Source organism: Acanthisitta chloris, unplaced genomic scaffold, assembly GCF_000695815.1.
Source record: "Acanthisitta chloris isolate BGI_N310 unplaced genomic scaffold, ASM69581v1 scaffold26966, whole genome shotgun sequence".
Taxonomy (NCBI): Eukaryota; Metazoa; Chordata; class Aves; order Passeriformes; family Acanthisittidae; genus Acanthisitta; species Acanthisitta chloris.
Window position 1 is genome coordinate 9,593 of NW_008676879.1, and position 22,161 is coordinate 31,753.

Genomic DNA, 22,161 nt, shown 5'->3' on the forward strand with positions numbered 1-22,161 from the left:
GGTGCTCCCGTCTCTGTGCTCTACCAGGCTCCCCTCTTCAGTAAACCATCTCACACTGTAAATATTTTAAAAGCCCAGCAGGGCTGATGAGTATGTTTTGCTGTTGTTATGGATCCGGCCCCAGCAGGAGAGATCTAATAATAGTCCCTGTACCCTGGAATGAAAGGGCAAAGGGCACTGCACAATGCAGAGAGCTCTGAGGCGACCACACCACTTCATGCCTTGGTCCCTGCAGGTTGGCAGCAAAGGGGAGATAGGTGGGATGCAATGCATGAGCAAAAGATGGAGTCACATCCCTGTTCCCCAGCAAAACTTTGGAATTTCACCCCAGAAACACAGCAAGGTTTCACTTTCATGGCTTTACGACTCCAGAAGTTTGGGGGACAAGAGAGACTGTTAGATCTGGTGGTGTGACACCGAGCAGGCAGGAGAGTATGTCCTGGGCTGGGCTGTGGAATGAGGGAGCCATCTCCAACTGAAACCCACAGCTGTTGGTCCCAGCTGCCACTGGCCATTGACAGCCTGGGGCCACAGCTCACTGCAGCACCCCGGGACGTGAGCCTGCCAAAGCCTGCCACTGGGCAGTGCCCGTGGTGGGCACAGGGGTGGCCGAGGTGCAGGGCTCCCTGCCCCAGGTGTCCCAGGGACAGCACAGAGGGCAGGGCTGTGCTGCCTGCCTGAAGGGACAAAGATGTTCAAGCAGGGGACTAAGCCACCTTATGCCCCAAAGCCTTATGGTTACCACACAGAGAACAGAGTCTTAGGTGGGGAGGAGAACACAGATAAAAACAAGATGTAAGAGTGGCAGAGCAGAAAGGAAGCACAAAGTAGGTGGGGGGGAAGCAGCTGTGTCCAGCCCAGCTTGCTGATAGCCAGCATCAGCGTCCAAAAATAGCCCTTCCCAGCCATAAAAAGTTTAACCTAGACAAGAGACAGATGCAATATCGTGTGAAGGGTTTCCTTGAAACTGGAGTCGGGACTGGGTGTGACTGTAGGAGCCATCCAATCCCAGGGATCAGCCCTGGGCTTGTGTTGGCTCTGCAGGTGCAGGGCCCTGTGCTGAGGGTAACCTGCCAGGGGTTTCCAGGTAATTTCTCTGCCATTCTTGTGTTATTTGCAGTAACTGTTTGCTGTAGCCCTGGGATCTGTGCTGTGAAGCAGGCAAGGAGGAAACAGGAATTAAATGCAGGCTTGTCAGTGGGATCGAATGGGGCATGACCCAAAAGAAATGCCCTGGTTTATTCTACCAAAAGGCAGAGGAAACATTTAACCCTTTAATTTCTTAGAATCCACCTTCTAAATGGATAAAACTCAGCCTTGGAATGAATAGGTCTGGTTTAGCTTCAGCCCCCAGAGTAGAGCCAGCTGCTCTGTCAGCTGTTGGGTGACTTCCCTGGAAAATGCCAGTGAGCCCAGTTGCAGTCTGACAACAAAACCACTCTGGAAGTTGAGTCCATGCCAGCAAAGCCAAGACGGTTACAGCCTCAAATGTTTTAGTCTTCACAAGACACCATGGAAAATTAAGTCCAGACCAAATGGCAGGTTTGGCAGAGCTAGGTTGTTTTGGGGGGATGGGAGCAGAGGCAGCTCTGGGGACGTGCCTGGTGTCAGTGGCAGCTTGTGAAGGACTTCCTCACTTGTGGCCAGCTGCCCTGGGACAGGCAGCACCATATCCCCATGGCAGAGGGGACACAGCCTCTATCCAAGTAGCAGAGAAAAGCTTTTGAGGAACATGCATGGGCTTCCCTGCCCCATCCCTGCGGGGTGGCACGCTGTGCTGAGGACACAGGGACTGTTTCTGTTACCATCAGCAGCAAGGAGGAAAGGGAGGGCAGGAAAGGACCCTCTGGGGACAAGCTGAATCATCTCTTTGAAGTGCCCTGGAAACCTTTGTGCATTGTATGTGTGTGCCATGGGATTGTTTCCACAACATCTGGGCAAGAGCTGGCACATCATTCCCTCTCATTGGCAATGATTTACCACTGTTTGCATCTCCCTTGCCACCACTGAGTGACTGTCCATGGTGATGCAGTTTCAGGTTGAACTACGTGGGCAAGAGGGAAGGTGGTTCTTTTCCTGCCCCTGGCAGATATAAAGGATGGGTAAGAGGGAAGGTGGTTCCTTTCTTGCCCCTGGCAGATATAAAGAATGGGTAAGAGGGAAGGTAGTTCCTTTCTCGCCTCTGGCAGATGTTAAAAGATGTTTCTACTGAGTAGAAACTATGAAACTAGAAACACTGAACTATTTTGCACATGCCTGGAAATGTGGAAATGCTCTTTGAAAAAAGACCATTTTTTTTCTGTCAAAACTTGAGGTGACTGCTCCCATAATCTCCTCAGCCCAGCAACTTCCTAGTGCAAGAGGCTGGAGTCTCTCTGCCAGTGGGGAGGGATCTGCATGCAAGGCTTTTGAGAGCCGCCCACCTTGAAAATCCCGAAGGAATTGCACAAATTTGAAAGCTTTGTTCATAAATCCAGCTCTTTGCATGGAGAGCTGAAGGCAGGAACACTCCCAGCCACGGAAATAAGTAAGTCACACACGCCATCTCCTGGTCGCAGAGCCTGGACCCAGACCTGCCCTGGGTGCCTTCTATTTTTAGTGAGGATCCTCTCGTTTTCCCGTGTGATGGGGCACTTAGTCACTTGGCACAGCGCTGCCACTACCATTGGCAGCGACATCAAGGGACACCGGGAAAATGCAGCATCCCAGGGCCTGAGTCCTGCTCTCCAGTTTGGGGGCTCCATCCAAGGAACCAGGTGGTCCAGCTCCTGGTACACGGGCAGGAGGACTCCAGAGCATATGAGCTCTGGACTGGCCTCACAGACTGGAGATGGACCCAGGCTTGCCTGGATTGCTCCTAGAGAAGCCTCCTAACTCTGTATGACATCTCTCTGGCAGCCTCGGGGCTCTAATGAGGACTTGTCTGGGGCTGATGGATGCTCATCCTGTCCTGGGGTAAAAAACACTTTGCTGTCTGAGCTCATCCACATGCTGCATCCAGTGTGTGCCATATCCCAGGAACGGCACATATGGGACAGAAGGAACAAATATGAGAAAAACCAGCTGCAATCTCTTCCTGGGACAAAGGATGCAGCTTTTCCTGATGCTCTTTTAAGAGGGGCTAGATGGATGCCAAGCCCTTGGAAGAGGCAACTCTTTGCAAGGATTTCCTGGATTTTGGAAAGCAAGATCTCCTGGGAGGTCTGGGTAGGCTGAGCTCCACATCCCACCAATGAACCAGTGCCAGCACTCCCTGATCTGGCATCAGCAACATGAGAGAAGTCCCTGGGGCTACCAAGGTGTACTGTGTTTCCGCAGGTTTGAGGTTACTGCACCCTGCTCAGCTCAGGAACGGGGAGAATTTAACCTCTTTTATCCTGCCTATTGCACCTTCACCAGCATCTCCTTTCTACTGCCGTAACACTGGGGATTACGAAGCGAGGCGTGCGATTCCTGCCCAGGCTGGTAGTCTGCCAGCAGATTTTCCTGGTAGGAAAATCGGTGTTAAGCAGGATTTGTACAGGAGGCTGAGCAAACTTCTCTGTGGGTCATTAACCCCAAGGCACAAAAGCGAGTGAATGTGCATTAAATGTGCATGACTTTGTTTTTACTACACACGAGCGTTTCTAATTGGGACCTGCTCCAAGCACTGACAGCATGAGCAGAGCCAGAGGCATATTTTACAGTGACCAGAATCACAGATAAGAGAACAATTAATCTCTAACTTCCATGCAGAAAAACAAACTAAGTGCCAAATAGAGTAAACAGGAGCAGGAACCAAGAGCTCCAGGTTTCCTGTGCCGAGGCAGTGTGCCCTCTCCAGCTCCGTGCCCAGGAGCCAGGATACCTGGGATGCTGTCCCCAAGTTACTGTGGTCCCTGCACTCTGTGTGCTGTGCAAACGCTGGCAAGTGAAACCATTGGCTAAAATGAAAAACCCAACAACTTAAGGATTCATCAGGCTGAACTCAGAGCTGGCTCGCAGCGGAGCTCGCGTGTGACAAGTGGCCGCTCCGAGCCTTTCTTCGTGCTGTGTGCTTGGCACAGGCACAAGTGGAGTGAAGGGATCCAAATGTCTCACAAAAGGGCTGATTTTCACGTGTTAAAGTGCTTATCTCACAGCAGTCCAGCCCAATCTTCTTCAGTGACATCCAACAGCCAATGGAGGCCAATACTGCTCTGAAGCCCCGTTCCTATTAAACACTCCCCTGGTCCCCCAGTTTTCTGGTGGGTATCCATCATTTCCCATTAGAAATTCAGGTTGGATCAGCACCCCATCCCCCATGCAGTGAACCGAATTTGGACTCCATTCAAAGCTCCCATGGCATTTTGAGGAGGAAGGAGGACTTTCTCTGTAGTGCTTTTTCTGCACGACAGTTGCTGCAAGAGAAGGTTGGAAACTCAGCCAGAGAGACAAATGCCTTGTCTGCCTTGCTTTGCAATGTGAAGGCAGAACAAGGGCCAGTAGGGCAGCTGGGATGGATCCTTCCCTGCCCTCATCTGGCACAGTGGGTCCCCTGTCACTGTGGGTCACCTGGCGTGGTGAGTCACCCCACACAGTGGGTCACCCCACACACCACCCCATGTGAGGGGGTTGATATCTGAGATTTCAGTAGCTGCTGTCAGAGAAACTGGAGCAGAGTTACAGGGACTATTTCTTTTCATGCTGTAATTTAACTCCACAGAGTAAATTAACCTGGAGGGAGCCACGACTCAAGCCTTGCTGAGCATCCTTGACCTCACAGCTGTGTTTTCTCTGCAGCATTTTGCAGGTAATAGAGATGCAATGGAGGTAGAGTCCAGCACCTACACCGACTTCATCGCCTGCGATCGGGCTGGCCGGAGGAACGCTGTCCACGACATCCAGCGGGATGCGACCACCATCAGCATGCGCAAGCTGACCGAGGACCTGGGTGACCTCGCTGTTGAAGGAGCAGGTGAGCTGCCACAGACACCAGTAAGCTCAGCCCCTGGCACAGGCTGGAAGGGACAGGCATGAAGTGGTACTGCAGCTGAGCAGTGCTGTCTCTGGGAGCATCATGCTGATGTTCACTAGAAACATCCCATTCCTCGCTGCCTTCACTCAGTGCCTTCATGCTTGGCTAGTGCTTAGCTGGTGGGAGACTCCTCAGGCTAAGGGGTGCTTGCAGTAAGCAGGATGGTCTCTGGTTCCTGGCACATGAGCACTGCACGCTCCAGCCCAGACCCTTTGCTCAGCTGTTTTGTAGAGGCACTGGTGTTTAAACAAGGCATGGACTGACCAAGACCCTTCCCAGGGCAGATTATGCATCAGATATACCTCAGGCTTTATAAAAACTACAGGTGGGGCAGGTTGTGCTTTTCTTTTTCTTGCTTGTTTTGTTGTTGTTGATTTAAAAAACTCAACCTGTGAATAGTTCCACAGGAAGTGTGGCAGGAGTAATTTTAAACACCAGCAGCCATTTCCAAATCTTCCTCTGTAGCCCAACCATGGCGGCAGTATCTCCCTGCTCAGTACGTGCTGGCCAGCTGGCTATGAGCAGCCTGAATCCTCTGTCCAAACTTGCCACTCTGATTTCGCTAATGAGCAACACAACATAGAGTGTTACTGCAGAGGGGAAACTCAGTTTTTTGCCCTCACTCTTTTAATCCTACAACCTGTGACTGTAAAAACATTTTAAAACATGTTACCCCAACTGTACTTCTTTCAACATGACCATACTAGCATGTGTTCATCCACCCATCTGTAATAAGCACTCTATAACAGAGAGCAGCTCAGACAGCTACCAGGCTGTCAGCCAGACAGTCCTGGAGCACTTGCAAGTTAGGCAAGGAGAGCACATCCCTGCCCTGAGGCTCCCTCCCAGCAACTCCAGATGTGTTGAGAATAGTTTGTACTCCAGGAATGTGAGGGGAGAACCCACTCTTCATCAAAGAATCAATAGTTTGGTTTGGAATAGACATTAGAGACCATCTGGGCCATGGGCAGGGACACCTTCCACTACACCAGGTTGTTCCAAGCCCCATACAACATGGCCTTGAACACTCCCGGGGATGGGGCCAAGTACCTGGCCACAGGAGGGGAGTGATAAGTCTTCAGGTGGCAATGTGAATAAAATCATCTGTAGCAATTACTGGTGGCTTGTGTCCTCAGCAGTGTAACTATGCTTTCTTCCCAATCCTCCCTTCCTCAGAAAGCCAAAGAGATGCCACTTCTTCTGACAACGACCCTGGAGCAAGACCAAAGGGGCAAGAAGGCAGCCCCTCCCCATGAGAGCGGACAGGGGGTGGGATGGGCAGGAGGAGGGCCTTGCTGTGAATGTGACACAGGAGTTTGCTATTGAATCTGTGGACAAAACCAACCTGGAACAGCAAGTTGTCTGTCAAATGCCTCTGCTGCAACCATGTTTGTGTAGAGAGCCACAAGATGCTGTGCAAGGACTGGCACCTCCAAAAGACTTCTCTGCCCCCATCCCTAATGATTTAGAGCAACACTGCCATGGTTGTAGTGATATGAGCCATTCTTGAGATGCCTTAGCTGCAATTTTCCCTTAGGGGGAAAACCAATTTCAGTAATAATAGACACATCAGACTTTCCTGTCCAAGGTACCTTCATCCTTTGCAAATTTAGACTATTATTTATTCTGTTTCCATAGATTAGAAATGTAGATTACTGGTTTTTCTAATCCTCACCCTCATCTGCATCTTAGACCTGATGTGGCCTCTGGACTGTCCATGTGGCCCCTTGTCAGGGTGGGCAGTGTGAAAGGGACTTGCCCAGTCCCACTGCCCTCGTGTCAACACCACTCACCTGTGCTGCTGCTTAGCATCAGGAAAGGACCAAAGCACAGCTCTGTGGGGATGAGCCTCACCTGGAGACACAGCAGCACCAGCCACAGGCATCTTTTTCTTTGGGTTTAGCATTGTAAGATGTTGTTAAGGGGAGGGGAGAAGCATTTTGCTGGTTTGACTGTTGAAATTCAGGCTTAACTTTGCAAGCTGTTAGCTGAGATGATCTCTGGTAGGATCTCACACCATTCTCTCTTTTAGGAGACATGTTTTGTGTTAAAGATGGTTTGATAAAACTATACAAGCTGTTGGAATAAATACTACAGCCTTCAAGTACTGAAGGTGGGTTTTTTCTGCCTGTTTCTTTTTCCTTTGTTTTGCCTTGGGCTGCAGGGTGGTTTCACAGAGAAATGGAGCTGTGCTACAAGAGTCTTCTCTGTTTGGGTCTGTGAAGCACCACAGGTTTGCAGCAGGTGGAGGCAGATATAGCTGGGCACAGAGACTTCTAGAAATCTGCCCCTGCTTTCCCAGGTTTACTGCCAAGCAGTGCTTTTCCCACGGGTGTTTTATGGACCCGTGGAGTATTGCTCCCCTCCACATTACTATCCCAGGAGTCAGGCACAATCTGGCTTGGTTTGGAGTGACCTAGACATGAGCATAATTGGTTCCAGTGGGAAGAGGCATCTTCCCTCTGCAGGACAGAGCTATGGGCACATTGCTGGCATTTCACCCAGCCCAGGCAGAGCCGAGCCCGACGGAGCAGCCTGGCCAGGACTGACAGCCAGCACAAGGACAAGGCAGAGCTGGCCTGGGAAATACTCCCCACTTGTGACACAAGGGCAAGCATCACCCTGACAGCCTAGGGAAGAACTGAATGTTACAAGCTTGAGATTTATCAGGGAAAACAAGGCCATAAATAAGCCGAGAAGCAGCTGCCAGACAGAGAGAGAACTGTCTGTGGGTCTCTGAGAAGTGATGGCTGCAGGGCCAGCAGTCATGTCCATGGCTCCAGCCCCCACAGGAAACGAGGATTTGGCAGCCAGGTAGTGGCTGCTGCTTTGACAAAGGGCTCCCGGAGCAGCTGGTTGCTATTGCAGAGCTGTGCCCGGACAGCAGCCAAGAGCCTGCTCCCATTTCCCGTGCCTGGGGGCAAACCAGCAGGTAGCTCCTGGGCTTGGCTGACTGCATAGTTGTGTCTTTAAGCCCCATTTCCAGCTCTCCTCACCACCACGGAACAGTATTTTTGGCTCCTGCTGACACACTGAAAGGCAGTGCGGAGGGACCATGCGCCACTCAAGACCTCCAGCAGTCAAACGCAGGCTAATCTTAGCTCTCCCTGGGCAGAAAATATCTATTTCAGAATTATATTTAGGCAGAAGACTAGGGACCTGTTGGCCAGCTACTTTCTCAGGGGACAGGCGAGAGGCATCGGGTTCCCCCTGCCAAGGGAGAGCCAGCTCAGCTGCCAGCGCTGGTTGTGCTGAAAGACCAAGGACACTGGCTTAATGCAGCCACATCCTGGCTGGTAAAGCTGCTGAGCACAGGGATGCTCTGAGCCCCTCACTTCAGTTGAGCACAGGGGCATGCCAGGCCTCTCAAAACTCCAACCAAGTACTAAACAATCCAAATGTCTTTCAGCAAACACTCCAGTGCCCAGGCTGATGCTGCAGCCAGGCAGCCCAGGCTGCCCCTCTTCTGGCTCTGAGCATCAACCAACTGTGCAAAACCCAGGAGACAGGAAAAAATTGTGAACTGGCTTTGAAGGAAAAAGTGAGTACACAGTGATGGCACTGCTGCTTCTAGCAGTGGTACACATCCCTTTGATTACTGCAGGGAAAAGGACACGGGAGGATGGAACAACCTGCATCCATAAATTCAACTTGCCCCTCTGGCAAGGGAGCAGGCTTCCCTCTGGCTGTCAAAGTGCTCCAACCTGGCAGCAGGAAAAGGCAGGAATCAGGCTGCCAGAGCCTCCATCACACCTATCAATGAACCCTCATACTCCAGCAGGGGTACCAGGGCTCATGCTATAGACCATAGGCCACAGTTCCTGTGTCCCCCTTGAACAGAAAGGCAAGAAGATTTATCTTTAAATATAAATTTGTTATTTTATTAAACAGGATTAACAATCAACTGTCCAGAATCCAAACAAGCAACTCCTTCAGAAACAATTTTGGGAGAAAAATTATCCCCCAAAAGCCTGTTCTTTACTGCATTCTTGTTCCTAAAAGTGTTTTATCATTTGCTTTATAAAAGTAAGAAAATCACTCTCGCATATTCATCTGTCTATCTATGTGTATATATGCACCACGTACTTCAGAGATGAGTATTTCACTCAGAAGACCAATATGGAAGCCCAGAAAGAATGGAAATACTCTCAGCATGCAATCGCTGCTGGCTGAGACTGGACCAGTCTGTGGTCTGTCCGTGGTAGTGGTGACCACAGCCCCTTGTCAAAGGCAACTTTTTGGTACAGTATCTTTGGAGTAAGCATCTTGGCAGACACCTGGGATGCTAAAGCACACCACACACTCACGTAAGAAAATGATGGTCTCTTCTCTGGATGCACAGCTCTATTACTTATTGAGTAAAAACACTATAATGCACCAAAATCACTTCGGAATTTTTGGTGAATTTTGTCTGTATAAGTTCTCCACCAAACTGAAAACCTGACTTCTAGCCAGTGTCACAGTTGAGTGAGAGGGGCAATCAGATGGGGCCTGAGTCAACATGTGACATTGGGCCCTAGCTAGTTAATTTACTTCTCCAGCCTTAAGAGTGCCTAATGATTATGTCAAACCAGGAAGAGGGCAGAATGGTTAGATGAGGCAACTGATCATGTCATGACCAAGTCCTAAACAAAGATAGAGGAAGATCAAACTGCAGCTCACAGGAATTCTCCAGGATGAATACAAAGTTTCCCAAGTCCTAAACAAAGATAGAGGAAGATCAAACTGCAGCTCACAGGAATTCTCCAGGATGAATACAAAACTGGGAAAAGCCCCAGAAGGCAGATTTTGGCCCAAAATGGTAAAATTATATTCCAACTTCCTATGCATGTGCAAGCATGGTAATGGCCAGCTGTGAGCACAGCTGGGGCGTGAGCCCAAGGTGACATTGGGAGGCCTGATATATTGGGGTCTTGTTCAAGAATGCCAAAATTGTGTTTTGTTTTAGATGCCTTTCAGACCAGTGCATGGGCAGTGGCACCAGCTTCCAGCTTGTTCTTGTTCCAGTCTTGTTAGCCCAAGACTAACCCTAGGTAAATACAGCTGTGATCAAACTCTCCTACCCACACAGACAAGAATAAAGCCTCTGTGTCTGAAACACCTGCTTGCTCCCTGCCAGCTCCTGCCTGGAAAGGTGAAGATTAACCCAGGCCACAGTTAAAGTGGTTATTTCAGCACTGCAGAAAAGGGGCCGGTAGGTCAGTCAGACAGGACAGGTGAAAAATAAATGGTGAAGGGGGGGGGGGGGAACAGGAGAGGTTCTTCTATTTGCATTTGCAGTATAGACACACCAGCAGATGGAGAAGGGAGTCAGGCCAGCAGGCAGATCCAGTCTGCTTGCACAACAGCAGAATAGGAAGCTGGATGGATGCCCATTTGGGAGAGAGTTGGTGGGGGTGCAGGTAGGTTTATATGATAGTCTGATTCTGATTAGCACTGTAAGGGTTAACACAGGGCTGCCAGGAGTAGAAACCGACTCTGGGCACCTCCTCCTGGTGCTCCCACCAGCACAGAGGAGAGTCAAGCACACATGGAGAAAGGCCCCTGCTCCAGGTTGTCTCACAGGGACAGGTCACGATGCGTTAGGGACCATCCCATAGGCTTCGTACAGCTTGTTCAGCAGCTCCTGCTTTTCCTTCTCAGGTAAGAAGCTGGACTGGGCTGCATTGATGTTCTGTGGAGGCAGAAGGGGAACACAAGAGAGATACTAAGGCACATCAGACACGAACATGTGGTTGTGCACATCCTAACATCTGGTTCTGAGCAGCAACAGGCAAGGAAGGGTGTAAAGTTTCCACTCTCAGATTCATTTCCATGGCCTTGTTTTAAAGGGCAACTGCTCTGGCCCATCACTAGCAGCAGTCCCAGGAGGAACGAGGCAGGCTCAAATCAAAGGTCTTTAAATACTTTGGAATTTTGGGGGTATGCACTTTAGACCTGCTCCTTCGCTCCCAGCTCTTTGGACAAGAGCCTCCCCTGACACAGCAGTGGCTGCAGCCTGATGGGACACAGCCTGGCTGGGCAGTTCAACCTGCTCACCACTCACCACTCTGACCTGTTCCCCATAACGCCCAAGGCAGTCAGCCTGGGTGATGCAGCCCCTCAGAGCCTACCTTGCACTCATACCCTGCTGCCTGCAGTGCTCCAGCACCCCCCTCCAGCCAACTCAGCAGCCACCTCAGTCTCCTGCTTACAAGGCCAGGGCATCATTTTCTGATTTCCATTAAAAACTCTTTGGCTTATAAATTAAAATCAGCAGGTTGTTCTGGGCTGCACCAGAACACCAGCAGAGCACCCAGCCAAGGCTGACTTACGATTCTCTTGAACTCCTCTTCAGTGAAGCCCATGTATTCCTTCACTATGCTGTAATCCTTGTCAAGGGTGGAGTTAAAGATGAGGGGGTCATCTGTGTTCAGAGAATAGTTGGCACGATCCTTCTTAAATCTGTAAGGAAATTGGGTTGAATTGGTGGGCAAAGCACTGGATGTAACACTCTTTGTGCAGTTCTCAGGGTGAAATGCAGTAAAAGCAAAGACCTTGGGGCTGTCCTTGCACTGGCACTGCTGCAGACAAACATAGGCTCAGCTTGTCTCCCCATTGCTCTGCACTGACCTGGGTCTCTGGTGCAGCAACGAGCAGGTTCAGCACAGGTCCAGCAGCCTCAGCCCTTGCCCACAAACCAGGGCTAGTGGCTGGGGTGCAGCATCTCATGTCCCACAGCTCAGAGCAGGGCAGGAGGGACAGAGCAGCCTCCCCAAGGGACTCCCACACCTCCTCATGCCAAAGGACAAGGACATGCCACATTGTCCTACATAATTAGACATGCACTACCTTTGTAAAGCAATAAAGCAGCTATAATCAACTCAAATTATGATTATTTAAGACTGCAGATAATTGAGAAGTCTTACTGTATTACGGGGTGTTTGCTGAAGTCCGGAGAACATGCTCCAGTGAGATAACTGGACCAAGGGCAGACCTGTTTGAGAGAGTTAAGCATGAAAACCAGAATCAACCATGTATATCTCAGCCCCAGCTGAGGGCACAGATAGCTCAGCATGCTGGTAAACCCAGATACAGGCTTAGAGCTTTGTTCACAGCTGCCCCTCAGTGCTACTCCGATAGACCAGTGCATATCCTGAGACACAGATGTGAGGAGCCCACACGACAGAGGCAGGAGCCAGTAGGATGTTTCCCATGGCCAGTCAGCCACCAGCCATGTGGGAACCACAGTCAGGAAACCACTGGCATTAAGTATATGCATATATATTCCATCTATTAGTTGGATATGTCTATTCTGGGTAAAAGTAAAGGAAATCTGCCCATGCACAGTAACTCCACCCTCTAACCAGACTCACTCCAGTATAGCAGCCTGATTTGTGGAAGGAGGAGCCTGCAGGCTTGAGGTATATAAATTAGTGAATAAGCCCTCCAGAATTGATCTGCAGCCAGACCAGGATCCATTCTCTCTGCTACATGCCTCCTGCAAGCTGCTGTGTGCACTGGTGCTCCTTGCAGCAGGTCCCAGCAAACAGCCAGGTGTCCCCACCATTTTTCCTGTGGAGCTTCAGGCATCCGGGTTCAACACAAGGTCACTGTGCACATGGTCACCACTTGGGTGTCAGGTCATGTCTCTGGCTGTAGCACAGCCCAAGTGAGGGCTGATTTTCCACTCAGACAGCAGCTACCTGGCTGTCACGCTCCCACCACACATCCTTACCTCAAAATGCATATTTTTTTTCAGCAGCTCCTTGTAGAGCTCAGGGTCCTCCACGACATGGTATCCATGGCCAACACGCTCAGCCTTGAGGACATAAACTGCCTAGAGAGCACAGGAAAACCATGCACAGCCTCTGAGCACCAGCTCAGCTCCTGCCTGCCCAGAGATCCCTGCCCCACCATGGGTACAGCCCATGCCACTGAGCTGACTCTTGCTGTTGGGCCCAGATCTCTGCTCAGGTCCCCAGTGTTGGCTTTGCTATGAGTATGAAGAAGTCCCACGTACTTCCCTCCCCAGTCCAGGGGATGCAGGGCACTGCCCACCCCTGCTCCCTCTCTCTGTTCTGAGTTGGGAACTCCTCGTACCTCCTTGACCATGGCAGCTGGGCCAGCCTCCCCAGCATGGACAGTGCGATGAATTCCACATCTCTCAGCTTCCTGGAAAACAAGAGAGAACATGTTCCTGTTCCACCATCCACAGCAAGGTCAGCAAACTCCTGGACTGGCACTGCTTATGGGGACACAGCAAGCAACAGACCTCTGTGTCAAGACCCCTCAGATCATGAGCACTGCACTTCAAAAAGTGCACTGCAAAAGAGCTCAGTAATGCCACATACAGAGTCACTTAGAAATCCTGGTCACCTTCCACTAGAGCCCAGTCAGGCTACTCCTGGACTTTTAATACTGGGTGAGCTCACCACTGCCTCCCCTCCAGATAGCAGCAAGCTCTGAGCACTCCTTCCTCCACCCACATGTCCTTCTCCATGAACCTTGCAGCAGTTCCAGCCTTTGGAACTTCTGTATTTTTGGCTAGATGAAGCCACATGGGAGAATTCAGAAGCACCCCAGGGCAGATATGAAGAAATGCTCTTACACCAAGCACCTCCCTTCTGTAAGGGGCTGGGAGTGGAGGCAGTCTAGTCAGAGCACTCTGTGGTGCAGCTTTGGGGGCATTTTGAAATGCTCTCCATGGCCATCCCGAAAAGTCTCTTGCTAAGGTAGCCACAGGCCACTTGGGCTTTGGGAAGCCATGGAGCCTCGAGGGAATCCTGACTCCTGCCTTGCTGGAGAAGGGCCACCCAGCTGACAGCAGCAGGCAGGCTGCAAGTCCAGTCTCGCAGTTCTTCACAGACAGTCCTTCAGGGCTTTGCACTCATGAGCTTTTTCAAAAGTTCCTTTATACAGACAGGAGCAGGGTTTGCTTCAGCATCTCAGAGGCTGAGCAAGCCCCTGGCACGGAGACAAGAATTCTTCAGACAGAGGAGTCTGGACCTGGGTGCTGCTGGATGAGACACACCTGCCCTCCATTTAATAGAACCCCATGCCTGTGTCTCACTTTGTAACCACTCGGTTCATCCAGCACAGCAGTGCAGGCAGACCTTGCATCATCTCAGATTGATGGGGTAAAGACCCTGAGGAAGCTGCAGGTGTTTCAGACCTGAGCACTGCTTGCAAACCACTGTCCCTTTTAGCAGTGATGGTGCACGACCTCCTCCCACTGATGGAAGGGACCAACAACCCTAAACTCAGCAAAAGATTCCCAACAAAGGGGAGCAAGGCATTCTCTTTGAGCCACTGCAAAGGCTGAGATCTAGTGAGAGTCTGTGATCAGGCTCCTTGAAGCCATTCCAGTGTTTGCTTTTGAGATGATCAGATAAAAGCCCTTCAAATGTGCAGCTTCTTCTCTGCTCCTCGGGTGATCTCTGCCAGACTGGAAAGGCCAGTCTCTTCCACCCTTGGCCATGGTTTCAGCAAGCCCCAGGAGCAGACCCCAGCCAACAACAGAGGGAAGGAATGACATGAGCTCCAAGTCACTTGTGTCACGCTCAGTGCTGCAGGGTAGCATGCCAAGCCCCAGCTCTAAGGCCATGTTTAAGCAATGATGCCTGCCATTAATCATTTAAGAAACATAAACAAATACTTTTGCCATTTAACTGAATGTTTTTAATAGCTGCAACAAATTTTTAAGCTGTCCCAGCTGTTTGCAGTTGGAAAAATGTGCTGCTTGTCCCTTCACACACATCCCCTCAATATATATTTTTCTTATAATTTCTTTGAAGAAGCTTATTCCACAAACCTCATAAGCCTTCTTATGCTCAGAGTAATTCTCCACCTTCAGGGACTCATCCCCAGCCAGGTCGACAGCCACCACAGAGTCATTTCGATACTTCTTGCAGAGTTCCACCACCTCTAGAGACCAGCCTGGAAAAGACAGGCCCAGGATTCAGGAGGAAGCATTCAGAAGAGTCACACCTTCACCATTTTTCTGAACAAATAACTAGAAGGCTAATGCTATTTCCTTTGGTCTTTCCTAAAACTGGATGCTCAAAAAGAAAGCTAGCAAGCTCCTAGAAAGGTCTGTCATCTTCAGGCAGATAAAAACTTTCAACTGATCAGTCTGTTGTCAATGAAAAGGAAGTCAAATGCATTTGCCAGCTGTAAAACTGCTCTCATCATGGTTTTCTGCTCACTTTGAGCAGGAGGGAAAAAAATAAATCTCCGAACAGTGACGATTGCTGCAGGTGGCTCGAGGTGAGATGAAGTACACAGCCCTGGGGCTGTAACATGGTGTGTCAGAGAAATACCTCAACTCATTCCTGAGCTTTCATGCCATCCCAGGATGGGCAAGGGTGGGGTAAAGGGAAGAAATGGCCTATCAGACATGTTGTGTCCAAACTCCTATTGGAGTTTGGGCCAGGAGGGATCATTGGAGGGCCCTGTACTATTGTAGGGCATCCTCAACTCCTCTGGGCAAGATGATGGATTCTACTCCTGGTGGGAAGGAGCTGAATCTTTATCTTTTTTGCATCAATGAGAAAGAGTAACAAGTGGCTGACAAACTACTTCAGAGCTCTCTCCGATCAGGATAGATAACCTCTGAGAAAGGACATGCATCTACCACCTCACATAGCACTTAACCTTAGCAGAAAGGCCAAGAAACAGAGATAAATGGTAGTGTTAATAATTAACAGGCACCTGCTGTGTACATACAATCCCCAAATCAGATGAACACAAGATGATGTGTGCAACTTCATCTTCCTTTTTTTTTTCATCAGCTTCCAACTCGCAGGGTTAGAGCCATTATTTTATTAACAAGTTTAATATGAGCTAGTTCTGGCTGGCATCTCTGCCTTTTGACAGTTCATTAATTACAAGGTGTAATTACACTGTGCACCACATCCAGAATGCAGCATTAAAGACCCTATCAAGCAAATCACTAGCTCTGGCTAACAGCTGGTGCCCTAGGACACAGGTATGAGAATGCCAACTCTTGTTTGCACAAGCAATCCCTCCTGCAGTGCAAATGCATGTTGCACGTGCCCTTGGATGCTCCAACTGCCTCCTGCCTTTAGCACTGGTGTGCTGGCAGGGACTGCAAGTGCAGATCAATGTGCCTGTGCCTCACAGCTTTTTGGTTTCTACAAAGAAAAACATTTTCTTCCTAGAAACCAGAAATGTAAGGACCAAATTTTAAAAGTATTTTTTTCCTGTGGAGGCAGGAAAAAAACCAAACAAACACTCTCAAATCTCCCAGTTTCTGAGAATGTAACTTTTCACATTTCTAGACACAAATGAACCATTAGGAAAAATCTTTCCACCATCTAAGCCTACATAAAACTGGTGTGAGATATGAGGATACTCAGAACAAAGTCTTCACGCAGAACAGCTACTGTCACACAGCCTTGTCCTGGCTGCATCCTTTCCTGGATGCACAGAGAACTCAGCAGCCCATTGAAATGCTGGAAGTTGGGGTTTCTGCCTATTCTGGGTCACAGCACTTCTTACCAACAAAGTTCAGAGCTGCTGATTTTATGAAGATATTTTACATATGTGTCTTAAGTATATTTGACTTGTGTTTTCAGCTCAAGCCAGCAGAGACTGACTGCAGCCAGCAGATTGTCTGGCTGCCCCATGATCCAGGATAAGGAAAGAACACAGTGCTGCAGCAGCAGGACATGAGCAGGGAAGTGTGAGATCTCATGCCTGGTCATTTGTTCTCAGAGCCATCAGGCAGTCATTGCTTGCTGTGCCAGTGGCTTTAACTGGCCCAAGGGGAGCTCTGGCCTTTGGGCAGGGAGCAGAGACCTCAGCTCCCCCAGGAAGGGACAGAAGAGCCTGTTCTGTCTCTCTAGCAAGACCTTTCAAGACCCACAGATGCCTGCTCTCACATCCAGCAGATCTTTTCCCCCAAGTGAAGGGAGCAGAGGAACCCCACCAAGAAAAAACTCCTCCTCAGCACTGCCTGGTCCTCCACCAGACCCACAGACTGGGGCTTTCCTGCCCCAGACCCACAGACTGGGGCTTTCCCCACGTTTCTGCAGGGCCCCAAACCCAGAGGACATCACCCCCCACACGCGTCAGGGAAGGGGAGCAGAGCAGCAGGGGAGCTGCAATACATTACTTGGCATATGGCGCATGCAGCATAGAATAGACCTGGCTTTGATGTGGAAATCCCTTTCTCCATCCTGGAGTCCCTGATTTACGAGCTGAACGACTTCATCTGGAGTGAGGTCTCCCCTGCAGGGAAGAAGAGCCATCAGCAAGAGGCTGGACACCTGCCAGGGAGGCAGGCAGGAGCCTCAGGTCCAGCTCAGCATCCTCATGGGAGGTTGTCCTCCCATGTTGTCCGAGGTCAGTCCCTCCCAGGCTGCCCGAGGTTCCCACTCACCTGAACATTCACAGGTGCCCCATGAAACTACCCAGAGCTTAAAAGCATCTTTTACACCCACACTATGCCCACATTTACCAGGTGCTAGGCACAAAAGCATGCAAAGATGACAGTAAGATTTAGAAAGGCCTTGGGGAACTGGGTGCCAATCCTGCCCAAGCAAAGGAATCTCCTCTTTGCCAGAGGATCACATTAGGGCAGACAACTGCCTGCAGCCAGGCAGTGCCCAGCACAGGGCTCAACACCCACCACAGCACACTTTGGCAGGGCCACAGAGCCCAGTACTGATTTAATGAGAGGCACAGATCACAGAGAGGATGACAAGCAAGGAAGGGCTTGATCTCCAGCCCCCTCCAACAACACCCACTGCCTCTGCATGCTCAAATTCCCATTCTGTGGGCAGGCAGTCCCTATCTGAGTGCTTCTTTCCCTCGCACACAGAACAGCTTCAGAAGGTCAAGCACAGCTGCTCTGCACATGCAGAATCCTGTGCCCAGAGCAAGGGACATGAAAACAGCAGCAACCAGAGATATTTAAGATGATAAAACCCTATTGATGGGGAAGAGAGGTGGAAGCATGACAGTCCTTGGTGTGTGGGAGGAGAAAGGAGGTTTGGTTACAGCAGACTTTGAACATACTGACTGGTGTGGGCCATGCCTTCTCCACACCTGACCAGCCACCCACCAGCTCCCTAGCACAGCAGGATCACTCACTCAGCTTGGCCCCAGGGGATGGGATCCACGCCAGAGTTGGCCAGGAGGTGAGGGCTGTACCGAACCTCCACGTAGGTGACTCCTTCTTTGGCTTTCGTTTCCACGAACTCATAGGCAATCCTCTTCACTGCCTCACGGTCACCCCTGCAGGGATGGCAGTGGCACTCATCACCAGGGCTCAGCACCCACGGGGGATCTCCAGCTGAGCCAAGAGACCCTGCCAAGGGTTGAGGGGGAAGAAGCAAAAAGCAGAGTACTTACGCAATGGCAGGCATGTAGTAATTAAATTTCTCTAGAAATTGAGGAAGTGTCAGTGGTGTGTCATAGCTGATATACTTCATGAGCTCCTCAACAGTATTGCCAGGGAGAGGGATGCCTCTTTTCCTGGAAATGAAGTCACGTGTTACTGATGGGGAAGGTTACCAAGTCCATTGCAAACAACAATTGCATCCTGAGCTGGCAACATCAACCACCATCTCTTCACAGAAAAGATACGGTACACACTGTCCTTCCAAAATCTCCTTGCGGATGCAGCCCTGAATCCCAGCAGGGAGGAAGGCAATCCAAAACACAGGCAAAGCACAAACAAACCAAAATACAAGCCCATACTGACCTGGCAGGAACATAGCCAGGGCACATTTTAAGCTTAAGAACAAGTTAATCTAAAGGGGCTCTGGATTATTTCTTGGCACCTCCTAGTCCTAGTAGTAGAATTGCCAAAATTCTTTACAAAAATTAATTTCCACTTAGGCAGGCTCAAAGGCTTGAAAAATCATGGAGATGCTCCCAGGCCCAGGATCATGCAGGCAGAAATGTCATAGCTTGTGGGTTTAGTGCCAGCAGCTCCAGTGAGTGAGCTGATTCCCAAGCCAAATATCTTCCCCGACAGGGACATCACCCACACAGAAGCAAAAAGCAACAACTGCTCTCACCAAAGGGTGGAGATGCTAAAGCCCACCTAAATACTTCCAAGAGGGAAGAGGTCATTTTTCCTTGGAGCAACTGGAGAGTACCATGTGGGTGGAGGTGTCGCTGGTGGGGAGACAGCCGGGCTCGAGGGGGCTGCCAGCCAAGGGCTTGCAAGCTATCTGGGTGGGCATTGACACCCCCACACTCTGGTACCCTGCACAAGCCAACATAAATTTGGAATAATAACTATACATTTGCTTTTAATCCTCTTCTCTGCCACAATGAATTACAGCTGAGTAACAGATCTCTGCTAATAGAGACAAAACACCACAAACAGCTTTAGTGTCCCAATGCCAGCAAGCATCCCAATGGGCCATGCAAGGACACAGTCCAAAGGAACCCACTCCTAGGCTCAGTAAACATTGCTCCTCTGCTTGGCCAGGAAGGAAACCAGCCCCACGCTCAGCCCTCACATGCAGTCGGCACAGATTAAGTTGCTGGCACTCAGCAGGGAACACTCATTGCTGCCAAGGCATCGGTTTTCCTCCCTGCCTTGCCCTTTCCATGGCACTGACACATCAGTCTCTGCTCCAGAAACCAGTGTGCACCTTCCTACACCTGCCCAGGGAAAGCTCCCTCCAGCAAAGCCACTTCCCTGACCTCTTTCATGTGCCTCCCCAAGGATTGCCTCTACATGAGTAGCAGCAGTGCTTTGGGATGATCCACACTGGAGTCAGGTCACTGGATGAGGAGGTCTAGGGGATCATGCCAGTGTGGCTTTGGGAACTACTGCTGCCCCATCCAACCTTCCTGGTAGGTGGGATCGTTCCTAAAGCAAAGCTGTCCCAGGGAAACAAGCTTTGTGCCCACTGGCACCTTGGTGTCCTGCCCAGAGCTACCTCCAGCCATGGGCAGCACCACACACACCATCCCACCATGGAAAGGGCACCTCTCCTTGGGGCACCCAGTCCCATGAGGGGTCTGACACAGCTCTAAACTCTTTGGCTGGGCAGAGGGATGCAAAACCTGACCCAGACCTGACAGAATTGGAGCCAAAGTCTATAAAAACATCTGGGTTAAAAAAACCAGGGGGTGCATCCCAGCATCTTGGGGTTATATGTACATGGTCAGTCACCACCTGGCAAATTTATTTCCAGCTCTTTACCTTTAAAAATAGACCACAAGCAGCTTTCTGTGCCCACGGTGAGGTTATTAAGGCAGTCAGTGCCCTACAGCCTCCTTTACTGTCCCATTGCTTTTTTTGTGTGTGAGCACAAGTTTTAGAGCCCATGGTGCATCCCAGCATCTTGGGGTTATATGTACATGGTCAGTCACCACCTGGCAAATTTATTTCCAGCTCTTTACCTTTAAAAATAGACCACAAGCAGCTTTCTGTGCCCACGGTGAGGTTATTAAGGCAGTCAGTGCCCTACAGCCTCCTTTACTGTCCCATTGCTTTTTTTGTGTGTGAGCACAAGTTTTAGAGCCCATGAATAGCACAGCCTTCCTCCACCCCAGGGCTGGCAGCTCTAGGGGATGCCAAGACTGTTTAAAAATAAGGGGGAACTCGGCACACATTCAGCAACGAAGGTTTCTGCCCTAAGCAAGGATCCTGGCATATGATCCCCAGACAGCCAGTACCTCCTGGGCTTCAGGGCTCCTACAACTCTGCTAAGGGAGGACACTGACATTTTCTCTATGCTGGCAGAGGGACACAGAAGAGCCCCAGGGAGTCAGCACCAACTCTTCTGTCCCTTTGGGCTTGTATTCCAGCCCTGCAGGCCACCAGGGCACATTGCTCGCTGTGCCAATGTCCTGCAAGGAATAGGATGGAGAGTTCTGATCCACCCTCCTTGCACTCACAACAGGACAACAAGTATGGCCATGCCCTGCAGAAAAAGCTACTTTAGAAAGACTATTTCCCCCTTAGGACTGTACTGCTTTGGAGCCTGCTGGGATGCCAGAACCACTTCTCATCCTCTTCAGAACTGACTTCCTCCCCAAAGCACCAGAGTTGTGCCTAAGAGCTGTTTCCTGAAACTTTAAGCTTGCTACGCTCTCGATCTGAGGGTATCAGTGACAGCTGGAAGAAATGTTGTTTATTTTGCTTACAAGCATGGAGCCAGGCCCTCATGCCAGTTAATCATTCACCCCACTCCTTCCCAAACAATCCACGCTGAAGGAAGAAGATGCACGTGAGCTCTGTCAAGGAAACAACCTCTCTCTAAGTCACTGCCAAGTGCTTCCCTGGGTCACCCACACACGAGCGTGACTCCTTGACTGCTGACATCAGGCAGACAGCCTGGGGTTCAAAGGCACATGGCAGCAGGGCAGAGAAGGGCACCCAAGCTGTTTTTTCCTCCCCAGCTGTGGAATGGCAGCAGCACCAAGACAACACTCCCAGCCTGCTGCCATTTCACTTGCTTTTGCAAACAGGAACGTGGAAAAAGAAATGAGAATACAGCGACTCTGCCGCGTCCCAGCTACACTTCAAAGGCAGGCAGATGTTTATGAGACATCTTCTGGGCTTCTCATGGTGGCTCCTCTTAGCTTCCCCAGCTGAGAAACCTATGGCAACCTCATCACATTGCTGCTACCTGTGCAGCCCTTTGGGATATGCTCATTCCTTGCAGTGTGCAGCCAGAGGACCCATCTGGGCAGAGGCAGAGGCAGCACCAGCCAGGTTTGCTGCCTGCAGGAGCAATTCTGCTGCAGAACAGAACAAGCAGAAAGGATGATGCTTTTGAGCTGCAGCTCCCAGAGCTTTCTTCCCCCCCAACTCACCTGCCGAAGTACAAGATTGTCTCTGGTCTAATGGCTCCATCCAGGTGGACATGAAGCTCCACCTGCAATAAGAGAAATGGGTCAGGTACTCTTATCTCTGCACTTTTGTTGCAGCTCTAAGCTCACAAGGGCATAAATGCAGGCAATACAGGGACAAAGTCATGACAAGGAAACACACAAACATTTTTTTAAACATAATCATAATAAAGTTTATTTTTCACCATCTAAATATTGTCTAAATATTATCTTATAGCTTACACATTTAATGAATCTTCAGAGATTTACTGTTTCCAGTAATTCTCAGAAACTGCCCAATCTTTACTTAGCGTGCATGGTTTAGAGTTCAGGAAGAGTGAAAAAAACCAAACCCCAAA

The 22,161-nt window shown here is 50.1% G+C and overlaps 2 protein-coding genes across 2 annotated transcripts in view; one reads left to right on the forward strand and one right to left on the reverse strand.

Annotated features, from left to right (window-relative positions):
• Positions 1-7,103, forward strand: part of PKIG (protein kinase (cAMP-dependent, catalytic) inhibitor gamma) — an 11,657-nt gene extending 4,554 nt beyond the window's left edge. The window contains exons 2-3 of the mRNA XM_009076311.1: positions 4,762-4,936; positions 6,173-7,103. Of these exons, the coding sequence (XP_009074559.1) occupies positions 4,786-4,936; positions 6,173-6,252 (231 nt within the window). The 5' untranslated portion in view covers positions 4,762-4,785 and the 3' untranslated portion in view covers positions 6,253-7,103. The remainder of the gene's footprint in view (positions 1-4,761; positions 4,937-6,172) is intronic.
• A 3,465-nt stretch (positions 7,104-10,568) lies between these two features.
• ADA (adenosine deaminase) lies at positions 10,569-21,849 on the reverse strand (the record flags this gene model as incomplete). The annotated part of the gene is made up of 10 exons (XM_009076312.1): positions 10,569-10,670; positions 11,311-11,440; positions 11,905-11,972; positions 12,714-12,815; positions 13,079-13,150; positions 14,790-14,914; positions 17,115-17,230; positions 18,095-18,238; positions 18,356-18,478; positions 21,788-21,849. Coding segments are annotated over 10 exons (1,044 nt in total), but the record flags the coding sequence as incomplete, so codon positions are not given.
• Between the last annotated feature and the right edge of the window lie 312 nt (positions 21,850-22,161).